Source organism: Daucus carota, chromosome 6 (genome assembly GCF_001625215.2).
Source record: "Daucus carota subsp. sativus chromosome 6, DH1 v3.0, whole genome shotgun sequence".
Lineage (NCBI taxonomy): Eukaryota > Viridiplantae > Streptophyta > Magnoliopsida > Apiales > Apiaceae > Daucus > Daucus carota.
In genome coordinates, this window is record NC_030386.2 from 20,132,996 (window position 1) to 20,152,461 (window position 19,466).

General features: G+C 32.6%; 2 protein-coding genes across 2 annotated transcripts; both read right to left on the bottom strand.

Annotated features, from left to right (window-relative positions):
• Window positions 1-8,478: 8,478 nt before the first annotated feature.
• LOC108225114 (uncharacterized) lies at window positions 8,479-13,065 on the bottom strand. The gene is made up of 8 exons (XM_017399928.2): window positions 12,948-13,065; window positions 12,455-12,536; window positions 12,039-12,106; window positions 11,045-11,142; window positions 9,810-9,946; window positions 9,561-9,628; window positions 8,889-8,952; window positions 8,479-8,786 (listed from the first exon to the last, which is right to left on the bottom strand). The coding sequence occupies exons 1-8, from the start codon at window positions 12,956-12,958 to the stop codon at window positions 8,769-8,771; spliced, it is 546 nt and encodes a 181-aa protein (XP_017255417.1). The 5' UTR covers window positions 12,959-13,065; the 3' UTR covers window positions 8,479-8,768.
• A 4,093-nt stretch (window positions 13,066-17,158) lies between these two features.
• On the bottom strand, window positions 17,159-19,055 carry LOC108226583 (3-ketoacyl-CoA synthase 12). Its single transcript, XM_017401563.2, has one exon. It carries the CDS (start codon window positions 18,813-18,815, stop codon window positions 17,424-17,426), a length of 1,392 nt encoding a protein of 463 aa, XP_017257052.2. The 5' UTR covers window positions 18,816-19,055; the 3' UTR covers window positions 17,159-17,423.
• Window positions 19,056-19,466: the final 411 nt, after the last annotated feature.

Sequence of the window (19,466 nt, forward strand, 5' to 3'; positions counted from 1 at the left end):
AAAAGGGAAGATGATGGCGATGTGAAATTGGAAGCCGAGAGACTTAGTTTCTGGGATCGCACGAATTAACTTGCATAGATTTGCAAGTTGATTTGTATGATCCTGCCTCACCCTATGAAGCTGCAAGGCATAAGTCCACGATTTTATGGGAGTGGAAAATTTTATGAAAAAACCATAAGCATCAAAGTCTCCCACATATGAGAAGATGGAGACAAAGTAATATTGTCGCAATTTAGCAAACAAGGTATTCTAGACATAAGAGCAACTCCAATGCAATGCTATACTTGGTTCTATTGCTATATTATAGCATCAAAAGTAAAAAAACTCAACTCCAAAGGGGTGCTATATTTGGATGCATCCATGCTTAGATGCATCCTTGGTTCTATATTTGAAACCAAGAATGCATCCATCCATGTTGCCACATCATCAATAACTAGAAATTGGAAACTAGTTAATGAGTTAATGAGTTAGGTAAAAGTTAATGAGTTGGTTCTATATAGAAGTTAGGTAAAAGTTAATGAGTTGGTTAAATTTGAAACTAGTTATAGAACTTAGCATTGGAGTGCAAGTTTTATTTTAGCATCAAAAAACACTTTTTGGTGCTATATTATAGCAATAGCAATAGATATATAGCATCTAGCATTGGACTTGCTCTAAGGGGTAGCCTTGTTAACTTGCTTTCTAGCATAACAAACAAAAGCATCACCTCTAGACTGAAGTTACTCGCAGAAACTATCAAAAAGAATACCAACTTTCATAAAATTTGGTGAATTCCTGCCCAAAGCTCGAACTGTGAGGAGAGAATCAGTCTCAATCTTGACATATGGAGCCAATTGATTGTCATCAAAGCGAAAATGCCAGAAAGACATTCCTGTTGGTATATTTCTGGATCTTCGTTCTGGGACCTGGTTGCTTCTCAGAGTGCATTTCTTTGTTGGAGGAAATAACCGTTTTCTCAAAATGAATGAGCTACATGCTGATCATTAAAGAAAAATCTACTTGAATAAGAATTTTATAGTTAACTAGCCATTTATCTGATCATCAGACATTTAAAGGAAACCATTAGTACATAACAATGAATCATCATTAGTAGATAAGCAACTCAAGATCGACTCATTTAATACAATATTAATTTACAAACACTTGATGAAAAACGTATGACATTCACAGTTTGGTTTGAAAATGAGAAGGGCCTTGTTAAAACCCCACAAAAGCAAAACCCAATGGGAAAAAGCTCGAGGGGGAAAAAGAGTGCCCTTCTTTACATGAACAAGTAGTATTACACAGGCTAATAAACACACGGTTGGAACTTCTTCTTGCTCTTGTGAGTTCCCATTGCCATGAGTTTTTGGCGCAAACTGGTAAAACCTTTGCTGCTCCACTACTGGCTTTTGGAAATCAATAAGTTGAATCCTTCTTTGTTGCTTGGCCTCTGCAATTCCGTCGTATAACTGGTGCAACTTATGCCTTGTAGCTTCATATCTAGAATTGTAATCAGTGGGTAACATGTTATCTGTCGGGGCTGATTCGGATGACTTGTGTAACTTATGCCTGGAGGCTTCGTCTTCGTCTATACCTGCAGCTGCTTTGCTCTTGTTATCGACCACACCTGCAGGCTTCGTCTTCGTCTATACCTGCAGCTGCTTTCCTCTTGTTATCGACCACACCTGCAGGTTGATCCTGCCTCACCCTGTACTTGGGACTGCATAACCTCTCCTTGTGCTGCACTGATTCACAATCATAACACTCCAAAATCTTTCTTTTCTTAGCCGCAACCTCCTTTGTCTCATCGGCCGCCATATTCAAATTTAATTTCAACTGATTTCCTATACCATTATTTCCGTAACAAATCTTAGTCTTCTTAACCGCAATCTCCTTTGTCTCATCTCCAAGAGAGCCCGCCATATTCAAATTTAATTTCACCTGCTTTCTTTTACCATGATTTCCGTAACAAATCTTAGTCTTCTTATCATCGACCCCAACAATTAGTGTGATTAATAAAATCTCTTGAGTCTTCTTCTTCAAGCAACGCATCATCGAGAATAGCATCTACGTCAAAACACCCAACATCGAAACTGCTGAATGCTTATTCATCAAGAGGAGGACACGCCAATTCTTCCCACCCGAAGTCATCATCGTTGCCAAACAAATTATCCATCTCTTTGTCACTCTCTGTTCTTTCCCTCTCTCTCAAAAATTTACTTATGGCTTTCTTACTAGGCAATGATCAAAGAGATTGTGTGCATGATGTAAGAGCAGTGTTGTAAAAAGCGGCAATCGGACTTAGTCGGTGAAGGTACTGTCCAACGATTAATCGGATAATCGGAAATTAATCGGAGTGATTAATCGGATCATTAATCGTAATCAATTTAATATTATTTTTTAAATTATATATATATATATATATATTATTATAATTATATATAGTATAAATTATAGTCATATAAAATCAAAAGATTAATGATTTTTCTATAAAACAAAACATGTCTTTATATACATATACAAGTCCAGTCATCTCATATATAAACTTGAATTTGATTGAATTTGCGAAGTAAGATATTGCAACTTTATGTAATTAGAGTTTAGGAGCTAATATTGAAAGAATGAAAGGTAATAAAAACAACTTTAATTTTTTTATTTTTTCATTTCCGTGCCTTTTGTTTTATTTAAAACTAAATTTAAATTTGATTTTTTTTTACTTTTTATTTTTAAATTTTTTAAATTCACCGATTTTGACCGACTTTTTCCGATTAATGTCGACTTTTGACTGATTTATAATCCCAATTTTGACCGATTTTCAGAAAAAACGATTTTTTTCACCGATTAACACTTAATCGAGACGTTGGCTGATCGAACAGCTATTAATCGACGATTAATCGCCGACTTTTATAACAATGTGTAAGAGGTACAAGAGGTATACATAACACACTTATAAAATAAAATGCTCACTTTTACTTGCTGTCCAATCATCATGATTTTTCTAATCCATATCTGATTATATTTTATAATTTAATTATTTTCTTTTAACAAGATAACATGCTATTTCATATTTGATTTATATTATACTATATAATGTCAGAGGTGTAAGTGTGGAAATTAAAATATTTCTTTTACATTTACGCACTTTAAGTACATGATGACAACATAAAGACCGCTTATAATAAAAAGAAAATAGGAGTCTGTGATACATTGTCCTCTAATCACAATCAAAATATCAAAAATTATATATGTATTACAAGAATTTTTGTAATATCTTGAAACTTAATCGTGATTTGATAACACGAGCCAATCAGTCCAAATATGTTTATGATCCATAATAAATTTTAAAAGTATTGTGATTAATATTATTATTGCTAAACAGTAAATATTATATTTTCACTCGCTTAAACAAAGGAATCAAACTTACGTATTTTATAAAAAACAGATAAATAATACACATGTTCCAAATAAAATAATTATACAAAAATATGATTTAAAATACAATGTAAATTAGCATCCCGTGCCTTGCACGGGTTCTTATGCTAATTCCAATGAATATTATTATTACTAATTATATACACATATATACTTTATTTTTTAATTAATATTAATTTATTTCCAAAGTATGAGATTTTATTCACATTTTACATGTCCTACCAAATTTATATTAAATCTCATTTTTAATATCATATCTAAAATATAAGTCAGCATTAAAAAATTATCGTTAAATTATGTATATTTGAAATGTGTCATGCATTTTGCTTTGGTTGCATCTTGTTTCCTTAAATTCATTAGGGGTCCTTGTATTTTGCAAACAAAACATAATACACTAGCGTCACTCTTAACCCTAATTATCTCTACCCTTTCTCTTGTCGTGGCCGCTTGGGGCTTCCGTCGTTTTCTACAGGTGGAAAACCCCGTATCACTTAATTGCTTTGTTTAAAGACCATCGGAGATTTCGTTGCCTCTCTTCCAAGCGGGCGAGTTTCAGTCCGATTTCTCTTGTTTTTGTGGTTCTACTCCGGATCTATTCCCGGGAGAATTCTTAGATCTAAAACCATCGGAGATTTCGTTGTCTTTCTTCTCTGTTTCAAGCGGGTGGATTTTCAGTTCGATTTCTCTTGTTTCTGTGGTTCTGCTTTAGATCTAAGGTTGTTTTCTCTTCTTGGTGAGAGTTTTGTTTTTTGCTTCTTAATTGTGAGCGGGGTCTTGATTTGATGATGAAAGTTTGTATGGAATCGCTGTTTTGGTCGATTGCTCAAACGCATGATGAAGAAAGTACCAGTAATTCAACGAGAATGCATGAAGCGGGTACTTGTACTTGTATATACATTTTCTTCAAAATATCGTTTAATTGTCTTTTTATGAGAACATACGATTGCAATTTACTGTTTGTTCGACTCGATCATTGGTGTAGATGCCGTATGGCTTTTTATTATTAGATTAACACGTTTGTTTCAAAAAAAAACATAATACAAATCTGCCGTAATTCAAACAGTTGCACCACCCATTTAGAATTCGGGCTGGCAAATAAATTATCTAACAATTTTCTCGGCACTTCTCCCTCCAACGAACAACACACAGAAAACAGGTTGCTAATTATTATTCTATGATTTTTCCGGCAACAAGAAAAATCAAGACTTTCAAGAAGTATGATTATAAAAATAAGATCGTTAAACCCGAGCATACACAGACATTCTCATCTTTTTTAGGGAAGTTTTTATAAAGGAAAATGGGACTTAAAATGCAAACACACTGAATTTCTCAATAACATTTGGGATCTATAGATGTACATACCTTGGGACCTTAGAAAATCATCAAAAAAATATATAAAGCACGAAAAAACCAATCTCTGAATCATGTAGCTGTTTGGAATTACGAAGTGACTCAGGCAGCTTTTAAGACTTTTTTTTTTTTGGCTAATTGGCTTTTAAGACTTTGTTGTAAAGGTACAAGCAAACAAGTACAAGAAATAGCAAAATATCAAAAAAAATTGTAGTATATTGTAACCCAGCTTGGCAGTTGTCGCAGCCAAAATGTGAGGTGATGATTTCAAACACATAATAGAGATGTATCGACCGTACATTAGTTCTAGATATATATAGACCAGAGTATATATACAGGAAAAAGAGAATCTAAAATTTTATAGTAGCAAAATTATCTACTAAGAGGTAAATAATGCAATTATGTAAAGTAATGGGAATAAGTGTGTTTTGTCATTACCACTGGATAGCATTTTGCAAACAATTTTTAAAGTAACATTTTTCCAAACAAAATATTATACATCAAGACAGTTGTAAATTATGTGGTGCAGCTTTATTGCCCCTTTCATCATGAACAGTCAAAAATAAGGGTAAATGTATAATAATACTCTTAAAATAGATGATAACGTAATAAAGCGGTTCGCATTTAACAGAACATGTCGAACATGATTCCAATTATGCCGAGAAGAGAATAAAAAGGGTAAACAAAGCAATTATGTAAAGTAATGGAAATAAGTGCGTTTCGTTAGTACCAATGTGTGGCATTTTGCAAAATAACTCTTTCAAGTAACGTTAATCCAAACAAAATATAGTACATCAAGGCACATTTGTAATTTAAGACTGTATATACTTCCAAAAAAACATCATAACATATCGTCTATAGGCCATCCAAAACTTAACATAACAATCACAGATTAGAACAACAATGAAAACAAGCCAAAGATTTGCTACAAATAGTTATCACTTGATTCAATATTAATTCAGTATCAATACAAATACTTTTGATCAAAAACTGATTAAATTCATATTTTGTCTTCACAAGGAGAAGGGCCTCGTTAAAAACCCATAAGGGCAAAACCAAATGGAAAAAAGCTCAAGGGGAAAAAGAGTGCCCTTCATTACATGAATTTATCGTATTCATAGTTGGAACTTCTAGTTGCTTTTGTGAGTCCGCCTTGCCATCAATTTTTGCTGCAAGTTCTTTCCTTTTGTCTTTACTCTGCACCTTGACTGCTCCATTACTACCTGTTGAAAATTTATAACTTGAACCTGTTTTTGTTGCTTAGCTTCTTTTTCTCGCTCGTATGACATATGTAACTTACGCCTTGTAGCTTCGTATCTCGAATTATAATCATTGTGCATCTTGTTATCTACCACAACAAATTGATTTGAACAATCCAGCCTCATCAAGTCCGCTTGTCGCTTAGGTTGGCTGATTGATTCAGATGTCTCGCGTAACTTATTCTTAGGAGCTTCCAATTTGAATTTATTACCACCACTCATTTTATCATCCACCGCACCAAGCTGATTCGTATGATCCTGCATCTCCCTGTACTTTCGCTGCATAGGTTTGCATATCTTATCTAATGGATCTTCCAATTTCACATCAGCATCAGCTTTCCTCTTTCTATCGACCATATCAACTCGTCGATTTGCATGATTTAGCTTTGACATTTTCTTTTGCTGCATCGATTGACAATCATAACAATCCATGATTCTCCTCTTCTTAACTTTCGGCTCTACAATTTCTCGCGTTTCATTTTTATGAAAGGCCATAATCTCTATCATATTTGAATTTAATTTCAATTGCTTTCCTTTGCCATTATTTCCATAGCAAATCTTAGCCTTCTTATCAATCCCAACAACTTCAGTATTTTGATTAAGAATACGAACTGGTGTTGAGTCTTGTTCTTTGACGCTTTCAAGTAGTGGATCATCGAGAATACCATCTAGATCATAACACAAAACATCAAAGTTTAATGCGAATTCGTCAAGAGGGGGACATGACAATCCTTCCCATCCCGAATCATCCCCATTGCCAAACACATCACCCATCTTTTCTCACCGTTTTTTCTTAGCACTCGATATATAATAACAAACACCAAAAGCTTAATACATATCGCTTTCTCACTAAACAATGAATAATACATCGGCTGATCATGTAGTGTAATATATAAGGCGTAGTAGTGTGTAATGTAAGAATTATATGTAATAAATGTGCATTGATTTATTAAAAAAGATTTGTAATATCTGAATCTAAAAAATCCGAAAAATTTGATATTTATTCAAATATTTATATTCGTGTCTGATCTTATAATATTTACTGCATATATGATCAGATATCTTATTTGTAATGTGTTGGAAGAATTGATATTTGTAATGTAAGAAATATATGTGATTAATATGCACATATTTATGAAAAATTGCTTGTAATATCTATTATCACTTAACTTAGTGCCGGAGCAATTAAAAAGTTCTAAAAATTTTGATATTTGTTTGAAATATATGTATCCATATATGAACATATATTATTCATATCCAAGACCAGTTTTATTTAAAATATGATGCAATGTATTATGATAAATTTATATGTGATTAAGACAAATTTACTAAAATTGAAGTTATAAAATCTGATTATTACTTGACTCGGTAATTAAGTTATACTAAAATTAAAGTTAATATAAAACCTAATTATTACTTGACTCTAGGGATGGGCATGCACTCCGACCCTCTTGATCCCGATCCGATCCCCGCCCCTTTCGGGTCGGGGGTTTGAGGATTTTTTCGGGACGACGCGGGAATGGGAAATGTTTTATAAACAATTTGGGGATCTGGGCGGAGTCCGGGATTCGTGTCTGCCGCCCCGATCCCCTACCCCGCCCGCCCGCCCGCCCGCCCCTTTAGGTTCGGGGTTTAGGGATTTTTTCGGGGGCGAGGTGGGGAACAGGGAAGATTTTATAAAAAATTCGAGGATCGGGGCGGGGTTCGGGATTCGTGTCGCCCTGTCCCAATCCCGTCGATTATATATATATATAGACACACACACATAAATAATAATATATTTATATATAATATACTAAGTAAATTATTAAAAATAAATATCATTTATAATATTAAAAAACTGAAAAAAAAAATAATCTTTATTCTTATTGATCGATTATTATTATATTGTAATATAATATATTTAATCATTTTAAAATGATCATTTATTTATATTCTAAATCAATTTTAATATGATTTGATGATAAAAATATGAAATAATATTAGTTTATTAGTATATTACGAGTTAGTAGTTTGTTTTTTATTAAAAGCATACTATATATTATAAAATTATTATTTTTTATTAAAATGAATAAATTCTTCGAATCCCAGTGGGGATCCCTTTTCCCCGTTCAGAACGGGGATCGGGGAGAAAAAGAATCTATGTTCGAGGTTCGGGGATCGATGATAAATTCGGGAACGGGGATAGCACCCCCGACCCCAAAGTGCCTCCGTGTCCATCCCTAGTTGACTTGGTAAATGAGTTGTCAAAAAATTTCGAATATATCATATTCAAGTAAAGTTAAAAAAATTACCCATGTATCTTTTTATTATAAATAATATATAAAGTGAAAGGAAAAATGATGTTATATTTTTTAGTAAAACCTGAATACTATTAATACTATAGTTTCATATTAACAAAAATGAAGTAAATAGCCTCTCTAATGTGGGCGAAAGCTACACCTGGCACATGATGTATCACAAATTTGTAAACATGACATTCCATCTGTTTGGAACCACACTATTGAGGTATCCAATCTGCTCATTAAGGAACAATAGGTATCGAATCTGAACCACAATTTGATTATAAACAAAACGAAGCTCTTGGATAATAATCCGTAATTCTACATGTAAATAACTTCGGTTATAAGCTCATCCTGACAAGCTTCACAACTACTTTCATTGCAACGGAAAAACTGCCCAAGGATGAGAAATTCTGTTTCATTAAGCAGCCTCTTCACTTAAATTTGTATTCCTGGCACAAGCTCAGTCTAGTTTCTCCATCTGTTAGAATCATCAATACAGGAAAATATCAGTTAGTGGGCTGCAAATACAGGTATATTTGAATTACTAGAACAAATAAAAAGAAGAAACATAAGCAAGTACCTTCCAAAGACCATCATTAAGATAATGCATGTTGTCCACGCCAATTCCTTTATTGACTGCCTTACTGCAGTGATCCGAAACGAAGCATAAATATGAATTCATGTAATGGGGAAAGCAAATATAAGCATTTCAGCATGACAATATCAGTTTCACATAGATATCTGACATGGTGATTTTGTATCTAGAACGCAGTTTACTCTGTTGCTATCATACTTTTCTGCAGCAAGACAAAGAGTATGCAATATAGTCATCCAATTACTTACCAGAGAAAGATACCTCTTAACCTCTATAAAGGAATTTTTTATTAAAAGATTATGGGAGATCTCTAAGGTTTATTTATCTATTGAAAAAGTAACTATGCCACATAGGTGCATACAAGTACTTGTATAAATTATTATACACATTAATGCAGATACTCATCTTTTGATAACAAACACAAGGTATCAGCACAGGACAGCGAATGGAAATCAGGAAATGTATTGAATGCATGGACAATTTTTATTAATTGAAGTCATTAAGAAATTACCAAGTGCACAAAATTTTCATTAAAAGTTACACACATGCACACGCAAACACAAAGCAGCAACGATTTATTCAATGTATTCCCACAAACAGAAAATATGATGTGAATGATCAGGAAAGAAGAAAAGACACATCCAGTTAGCAACTCACATATCCTTTGCTGACATTTTCGTAAAGCCGATAGCAAGAGCATGCTGCTTTCCTTCAGCCATTATGGCCTGAAAGTATTACACATTACAATTCAGAACATTAAGTACTGTACATACAAATATATCTTGTTACTTTTTAGTTAAGAAGTAAAATCCAAACTTTTATAGAATATAGTATCTGAACTGCTAAATATGTGAACAATAATTTGGGCCATAATTAGGTAAAATATATTTTTATCTTATTGTGTACCACAGGAGTTTCTGCACCAACTTCTTCATCCAAGTAACCACCAGGAGATGTAAGCCCTGGGCACATAATGTTTGCACCTGCGAGCACAAATCTTATTGCACCCCTGTCTACCTGCAGCTTTTTCATTATTTCTGGATCTGCAACAGTAAGACATAAGTGTGAAGTTTAGGACAGCTGCAGAGAAAAACCAAACTAGTAGATAACTTAAAATTTTTCATCATTTTAGTTTATCTTTAACCGAATTAAATGAAAATAAACATTCTCAAATTAAACCTATTTTACTTCATTCTCACCAAAAATCTACAGAATCAGCAATTGCTATGACTGCAAAAGTGATCACTGAGGGTTGAACAGGAAGAGGGAGGTATTAAGTGTGACAGTATGGAACTATAGATAGGTAATTTTATAGAGATTGACTGATATATAACGAACTAGAAGTCGGAGTTACAAAGGGGTTGTAAGTTTTAGACTTTAAACCATGGGTGGCAACAATATGCGGACCTTCTTCAACCCCAGGATGTGATGAGTCGACATCGAGGTGCCAAACGACTCCAAAGACTTGCTTCTATTCTTACGCCAGAACTAGGAAAACTTCTTTAGAATTTGACGCCATAATCTGATAGAAACGGGAGATAAAGCATTGGGTCGAACTCTTCTTTGGTGTCAAGGTAATAGCTATGAATAGTCATCGACTTCCGGGAAAGGGTAGAAGAATGGGACCACATATTAGAAGTCGGTTCAAACACTAGAAACAATGGAAAAGGAAGCAACTTGTAGGAGGAAAGGTTGTAGATTGAGGAAACTGTCAATAAGTAAAACTAATCCATGTATATTATTGATAATTCAAACATCCAGTGTTATTTTATTTCCTGTCAAGTCTCAACCAACTAGCATACCAAGTCTTGTAGCCTATTGCAACAAGAGGTTGAGCAGTTGCATCTCAGTGAGAAATGGTTATATGGTTATTTAAATTTCTGCAATTGACTTTGACCCTTAGACGGGGCATAAGTCATAAATGTGCAATTATTTAAATTTTTGGAATTGACCACTTCAAAAGAAAAAAGGGTCTCATCTAACCTGGAGGCTGGATCACATGAACACGAGAAATGACAATTTAGTTGAATATCTCAACTTTCAGTTTCATAAAACGACAAGTCCAGAGAAAACCCATACAAGGACCAATATGTTATTGAACCAAAACTTGTACATAATATAACTAGGTAAGAGCACTTTACATTGATGAAGAAGTCGAAGGGTTGGCATGTATGGCCCATCACGCACATTGAAAAATAGTGGCACATTGTTGACTACGACTAAGTTCAAATGATTCTGGCTACACACAAAATTAGAAAACCAAAAATAAGAAAGAGATTAGACAACATTATAAGAAATGCTTACAATACACCAGCAGTGAAAAACACACAATATATATTGGTATCTATACAAAATAAATTATGGATTTCTGACTGAAAACAAACAGTTGGTAAGAGAGCTACAGTCGTAAACCCTATTTTTACACATTTAAATTCAAAAAGCAACATGATAATGAAAGAAAAATAGCACAAATACTTTCTTAGCCCAAGGCAAAAACCTCCTGCTGCAAGAGCTGTATAAGCTAGATCAAAACCACAAATCTCTATAATGTCAACTATCCTATGTACTGTCGTCCTCCACCAGTGTCGGAGGCATATATCATTCTTGGGTTTAAAGAGCCCAAAGTGACATCTCATAACTTTTGAAGTTTTCCCCTAACCTACCCCTTCAACCCCTATTTAAAATACAACTAAAAGATTAGCTATATATGTAGTCTATCTTCAGATATATGAACAATTCTATGTCAATCTGATACTTAAAAAAAAATAGTTACACATCATTTTTGCTGTTTTCCAGATTTATATATCACAGTCCAGATTCATATATCACTTTGCTCATATCATATTTGTAAACTTTAGCTTCCTCTTTTGATGTAACATATAATTGTACAGATAAATTGGAACAAAATGGCGATAGATAGTTAGAACTTTGCGATATAGATTTATAACCATTTGTATTTTGCCACTTTAAGATGTTATGGCCCAAAAGTACTTCTGCCAATTTCATGCGTCAAACTACATACATACATTCGCGCGCGCGTGTGTGTGGGCGTGCATGTGTGTTTATTTAGTGTGAACAGATGCAGGAACACATACAGGCAAATTTACATGACAGATCTGGAAGAGCAAGTAGTACCATTTCACAACAATAAGTGGGGACTTTTTAGGAAGTAAATCATCCATTACAGGTTCAAGTCCCGGATACTGTAAAAGAATTTAGGATTAGTAGTCGCACAACAATTTTATGGAAGAAACGACAAATTATTATTGCCAACAGTATTCCGAAATCAAAGAGACATCTAAATTTATGGAATCAATGTATGAAGTGAAAAATCCTAATATTGTTTAATCGTTTTTAAACAGCCGTCAACTAGCTAAACATCACAACCAATTGACACATGTGACAATTTCAAACTATATTTACAGATCCTTTTCAAAATTTCGGACATCAGAAAACAAAAGGTGAAAATGAATATCTAACTTTGGGGAAGATAGACAATTTAATGTATATAATCGAATTAATATGTACACATAAAAAAACACATAATCTACCTCATCAGTAATGCTCTGCCGGATTTTACGTTGCACTGAAGCCTTAACTTGATTTTGCCCAGATACCTCCTCAGACGAAAACCTAAAAACATCCAAAAACCATAAAAATTAATCACAACCCACAAATCACACTGCATAAATATACAATCTTTATCCAAAAAAACAAGAATCCCAACATACCCACATAAACAAAAACATAAAATGACATATACCAACTTAAAAACACGTCAAGAATTTTAAAAAAAAAAATTCATAAAATCAATCAGCACCAATAAATCACACTGAATAAAGATACAATCTTTACACACACAGAAAAAAAACCAAGAATCCCAACACACCCACATAGATATAAACATGTAAAAACAATACCAACTTAAAAACACATCAAGAATCACAAATTAATCCCAGAAAAAACACAATATGCAAATCAATATAGCTCAATAACAGCAGGTAAATAAGGAACTTAAATATAAAAATAAATGCAAGCACTTACTTTTTGAACATCTTTGAAGTAGAGAGAGTGTCTGCTGAATCAAAAACCTTGCGTTTCTTTATCAGTGAAGGCGAATCTACTTTGTGGTATGGGTCTGAATTTGACCCGGATTTTTTCAACCTGGCAGAGGCCCAATTACTTTCTATTGGGTTACATACACTTATATGGGCCGTGTGGGCTTCTTGACGTATTCACTGTCACAGTCCATTCTTGACGATTAAAAACCCAAACACATTCCGTGAACTACTCTAACAAGTTTATTTATGATTTCGTAACCAGATAAATAAATAACATAAATAATCATATTTTTTTCATAAACGGTAGAAGCTAGGTAAACTCTGACTACGAGTTATTTCTTTTACGCAACAATTTTGGAATTCTACAAATGTTGATATAGTTTGAGCAGAGTTCTTTATGCCGTTCAAAAATGAAATTTATTAGTAAATTCTTGAATAATTTGAATTAATATCAAGTAATTCATATAGAGATTTAAAACTAAACTTACTAAAAAAAATATTTTAGTTTCAATGGATTAATCAAAATTATAATTGACTTGGCTATGTTTTTTTTTTGGAACAATTGACTTGGTTATGCTGATAAAAAAAAATCGCAATTATAGTACAAATTATAAATATATACACCTGTATAATTAAGCGCTTCTTCTTGTAGTAAAATTTGAAATGATACCATAGTGTATAATCTTTAGTACCAGATGCTCTCCTCATCGGATTTGAGAAAAATTAAAAGTAATCATTTTCGATTTTTCAAATTAAAAATCGCCATCAAATTATTTTATCAAAAGTTACGAGCAAGTATACATAATCTAAAACTCATATAAATTAGACTGTTCTCTCTTTTTCTCTTGCGACAAAGAGTTCCCAACTCAATCAGTTTTCACTGGCGGAGATTTCCAATTCCTTTTTTCCGCTTTCTTGTTTGAAATCTTGTTTTCCTTTCAATAAGTTCCCAATTTATTTGGGTTTGTTAATCTCTCTTTCTTGTGAGAGTTAGTTTTTGTTTTGGTGTGTTTTGATGTTCACCATGAGCGAGGTTATCAATCGGTATGATTTTCATGGTTTTGATTCAGGTTTGAAAGTTATTATGAAGTTGTATCTATCATCGATTGTTCAGAACAGTCCGTTGAAAAATAGTCGGATGAAAACCAATCGGGTGAAAACAAGCATATATATTCAAATCATCTTTAAATCGCCGCCTTTTCAAGAAGAAAGGATTCAACAATGATATTATTCGGCGTCGGTCTAATTTCGATTATATTGTAGATGACATATGATTTTTAATTAATGAATTGATTCATTTTATCAACAAGAAAAATATAATCTAAGAAACAATGCCGTGATTTTACATATTTATATATATTATGTTTAGCATTTTATATATTAACTCTGTCCTTATTCCATTTGTTATTATTTTCACATATGTCTTATAAGAGATTTTATGGATTTGAATTGAGCGGGTTTATTCAATTGAGGTTTTAAAGGATTTTTTTCACATTCAAGAAATCTGAAGGTACTCAATTGAGATTTTTTTAAATCCATTAAAATCTTGGTGTATTTAATTGTGATTTTAAATTATACAACAAAATCTGGTGGTATTCAGTTGATATTTTAAATTATTCTTAAAAATCTGATGCTATTCAATTGAGATTATTTAAAATCCATTAAAATCTAATGATATTTAGATGCGGATGGATTTATCGGATTTCATAGAATGATGGATTTTGTGACATTTCTCGATACATGAGATTTTGAAACTTGAATCCTAAATAATCTATATTAACTCTGCGAAATTTTATTAAGAATCTGCACAAAATCAAAATCACATATATCAAGAACAATCTATTAAAATCTTCTTCCTTTAGTGGCAGTAGAATATTATTATTACGGAGCGTCATGTTTAGGAGAGAAGATGAATTTATTTTTTTGATGAATTTAAAGCGAGATTTATATTTTTTTTTTTGAGAGTCAAATGTAAAAGGTTTCAAAATTTCTCAAAGAAGTTTCCAAAACTTTGTCAAGTTACTCTTGCATCTTGCTCATGCCAGGTATAAGTCATTGATAATTTAAAAAAGAGAAATGCTACGTCCACAGAGCTACACAAAATAGCTACAGAATGATGTGGCACCTTTAGCTAAACGGAGCATTTAGGGTCTGTTTGGGAGTGCTGTTAAAAATTGCTGTGCTGTCTGAAAAAGTGCTGGTAAAATAAGTGCTGTTGTAGAAATCAGATAACTGTTTGGTAATTTTTTGATATTTTCTTATTTTGAGTTATAATATAAAAAAAATAATGATTTTGGTAAGGTTTTATAATGAAATCTATAACAGCATTCTGCAAAAGCTGAAAAGCAGCTTTTTCTAAAAGCATGGGAGGACCTGTTTTTTCTAACAGCAGCTTTTTTCGGGAAAGCTGCTTTTAGATTTACCAAACAGTTTTTCACCTGTTTTTCAACAAAAAGCTGTTGTTGCTGTCTGCAACAGCAACCCCAAACGGTACCTTAATATGTTTGTCCGTCACTAAACTAGTTACCGGTTCTTTATCACATCTGTTCCTTATGTTATCTTTTGTTTGTAGTATCTTCTAATTAATATTTTTATATTTTAAATAATTATTAATTCTAAAATATTTCAAATTACTATATATTATTTTATATTTCTTATTTGAATAACCCTTATTTACATAAACATATGTATTTGTGTACTATAATTAATGTAAATTAAGTGTTTAATTTAAATATACCACATATGATTTTTCCAAAAAACTAAAATAAATTCAAAATAAAATACTTTAAATACATTGGAAAATAGAGTAATAAAAACTAAAAAAGTGATTACATATAAAAAGTAAGAGAATAACTAAAAAACCCTCAAATATTATATATATTACGAGTCTAGTATAGTAAATTTTTCAATTTACATCAAAATATTACGAAAATAAAATTAGTGACAGAAATAATTTAAAAGAAAAATATAATGAAAATCAAAAGGTGAAATACAAATATATATATATATATATATATATATATATATATATATAATTCATATAAAATATATATTTTTGAAATTATTTTAGTTATTTAAAAAATCACATATGAAATATTTAAATTAGACTTTTCATTTTCATTTATTATATTATACAGATAACCGACATAAATATATTGAAAAATAAAGTAATAAAAACCAGAAAATTTGATTACATATAAAAAAGTATAAGAATAATTAAGAAAACCGTCACATATTATATATTTGACGAGTCTAATGTAGTAAAGTTATTAATTTAGTTCAAAATATTATACAGTTAAAATAAGTGATAAATAATTAAAAAAGAAAAGACAATAAAAATTAAAACGTGAATCACTTAAAGAAGAAGATTAAATAAACAATGAATATATAATTATATAAAGTATTTTTTTCTGAAATTATTTTAGTTTTTTGGAAAAATCACAGATGAAATATATAAATTAAATACCTCATTTTCATTAATTATAGTACAAATACATATATTTATGTAAATATGAGTTATTCAATAAGAAATTTAAAATAATATATATTAATTTGAAATATTTTAGAATTAATAATTATTTAAAATATAAAAATATTAAAAGATAGTACAAAGGATAACATAAGTTAAGAAAATAAAATGTACTCCCTCCGTCCCTTTTTATCTGTCCATTTTGGGAAAAAAAACACATACCAAGAAATAATTGATTGTATAAACTTTTTCATTAAATACCTCTAATTAATATCTTGAAAATGGTGGAATACCCTTACTTTATGTCTTAAAAACATGAATTCAACCAAGTTTTGAATAAGTCAAGCCTTGAAAATTGAAATTATGGAGATATATTTGAAAAACTATCATTAAATTAGTTTTGAAAGTATAAATGGACAGATAAATAGGGACAAATTTTTACTTCCAAAGTGGACAGATAAATAGGGACGGAGGGAGTAATAAATGTGATAAAGGACTGGTAACTGGGTTAGTGGCAGACAATATGTTAAATGCTCCGTCCAACTCAAGGTGCCACATCATTCTGTAACTATTTTCTGTAGCGCTTTCTGTGCACGTAGTATTTCTCTTTAAAAAAAAATAATCGGAATTCTAACATTACTGTGGGGAAGAAACAAGATTCAAAAACTATGGAAGTGAAGAAATGTATTAACAATAGTAACCTTTCTATGATCTAACAAACACTGTGCGAAAGTACATACTCATAAATACAGAATTGAATTCTTTACCGGACGAAAAGCTGATGAAGCTTTAGAAATGCAAAACAAACTATAGCAATAAACATGCTAGCTAGTACAATTCAATGTACATCAGCTCTATCAATGCTACACAACTTATTAAGCAATATATGAATCCATAACCACAGTATTGGACTCGGCGTGCTAGGTGAACGGACTTACCAGGATCATATAATATATTCAAACATGGCATTTCAGTCGAAAATAACACCCTTTATTCTGGAATTTTAAAGGTGCTGATATCTTCATTCTGGATCCAACCATACTTTTCCATGAAAGGATTAACCAGGGTTTTAGGAGGGTAATTATCGATATTGCACTCTTGCCAACAATTCCCATCTTTCAAATCTCTTAAAACCTCCCACAAACAACTATTACACTTAAACCCTGCTCCAAAACTGATCATAAAAACCCTGTCACCTTTCTTAAACCTCTTTTTTGCTTCCATGTAGCCTAAAACATACCACAAACTACTAGCAGAAGTATTACCAAACCTGTGAAGTGTCATTCTCGCGGGTTCCAGGTCGTGATCACCGAGTCCTAGGCTTTGCCCTATGCCATCGATCACCGCCTTTCCTCCAGTGTGGATGCAGAAATGATTAACTCCGGATTTGAAGTTGATCATTGGCCTTGCTACTCCTTTGGAAGTACTTTTTTTCATTTTATGTAAAAATGAAACAACTGAGAACCGAATAAGTTCACTTATTGGCAAAATTTTCGGAGACAGTACTTTTAAGTTATCAATCATAGCTTTAGTTGCTGCCATTGGAAGGTTCTTTCCAAGATGAAAACCTACACGACCAGCCTCATCCTCGGTCTGGATACACGAGCCATAAGCCTCGTCTTTGCCTCCATGATGAGTCCGGACTAAGCACTTTAGCTTGAACACGGCCTTATCTTTTAAGGCCACCTTGTTTGTCAAAAGCACTGCACACCCTCCTGACCTGAACAAACAATTAGCAAGAATCATGGACCTATTGTTGCCTGTGTACCAATTCGGGGTCAAGGATTCGGATGTCACAACAAGAGCATTCACATTCTTTCGAGTCTTGAAGATGCTTTGAACAACATTGATGGATATCAAGCTAGCACTGCATCCCATTCCAGTGAGATTGTAGGTCTTGATATCATCCCTCATCTTGTAGTGATTTATGATTCTAGAAACCAAAGATGGACTTGGTGAGAGCATCGAAACGTTGAGAACTAGTACATCAATATCCTTAGCAGAAATGCCTGTTTTTGACAGAACCTTCTCAATGCTGTCAAAGAAAAACTCTTCCATCTCCAAGATCCCATCTTCATAAGTTGGATTGTCTTCTCGGCCATGAATAACCATCCAGGGGGCATACGTTTCTTCGCCAAGGCCTGAGCTGACAATGGCTTTTAAGAGAAACTTGAACTCATTGAGCCCCAAATTCTTGGTTCTCTTCATCACCTCCCCACAAAACTCAGTACTGAGCTTCCTTCCATCGACCGGTTTGTAGCACTGATAATCCAAAATGTAGCAGCATTGGTGCCTTCTCTGATCAATGATTCTGTATACTAAGAACAATAAGCAGAAGAACAGAGAAAGAAAGCAGAAAAAAGTATATGAAAGATTGTCCATCAGAACTAATGAGAAATGTAAATATCTTAAGTCTCTTTACAAGAACTCAAGAAAACTTGTTATGATGTACAAGATTCACAACACAAGCAAGTTATATAGAGGGTTCATGTGACATCAAGATGTTCTTTTCTTCACAGCCCCAATAAATCTTAAAAGTCTGATTGATTGTTGCGTGTGAATTGTTCTTTAGAGACTTCAATGGATGAAAGAACCCTACATGTCAAATTTCTTGTATGTTATTTAGTCATGAACTCTGAAACCAATCAAAACTACTATATAAGGCATGTTTTTCTTTCGAATTGCCAAAACTTTCGGTGAAAAGTGAGAAATTAATTTTCAATTAGACATGAGTACTAGATAGCCAACCATGACAATCATTTTTATTAGGTTTGATCTAGCTTGGCCACATTAATGAGCTGCACTGTGTGGTAGATGATTTAATGAAGTCGAACGATGAACATTTAATAGTGACAAAAGGCTTTACTGATGTATCCGTTTACAGATCAGAAGCCAAGTTCGAAGGCATTGCAGTTTTGCTTAACCAAGTTCTGTTCTGAGATAAGAGTAGGTTCAGATTGATTTTCTTCCAAAACTCAGGACTTAATCAGTTCGACTCAGGATTAGTATGTGCGCGCAAATTTGATTTTTTTT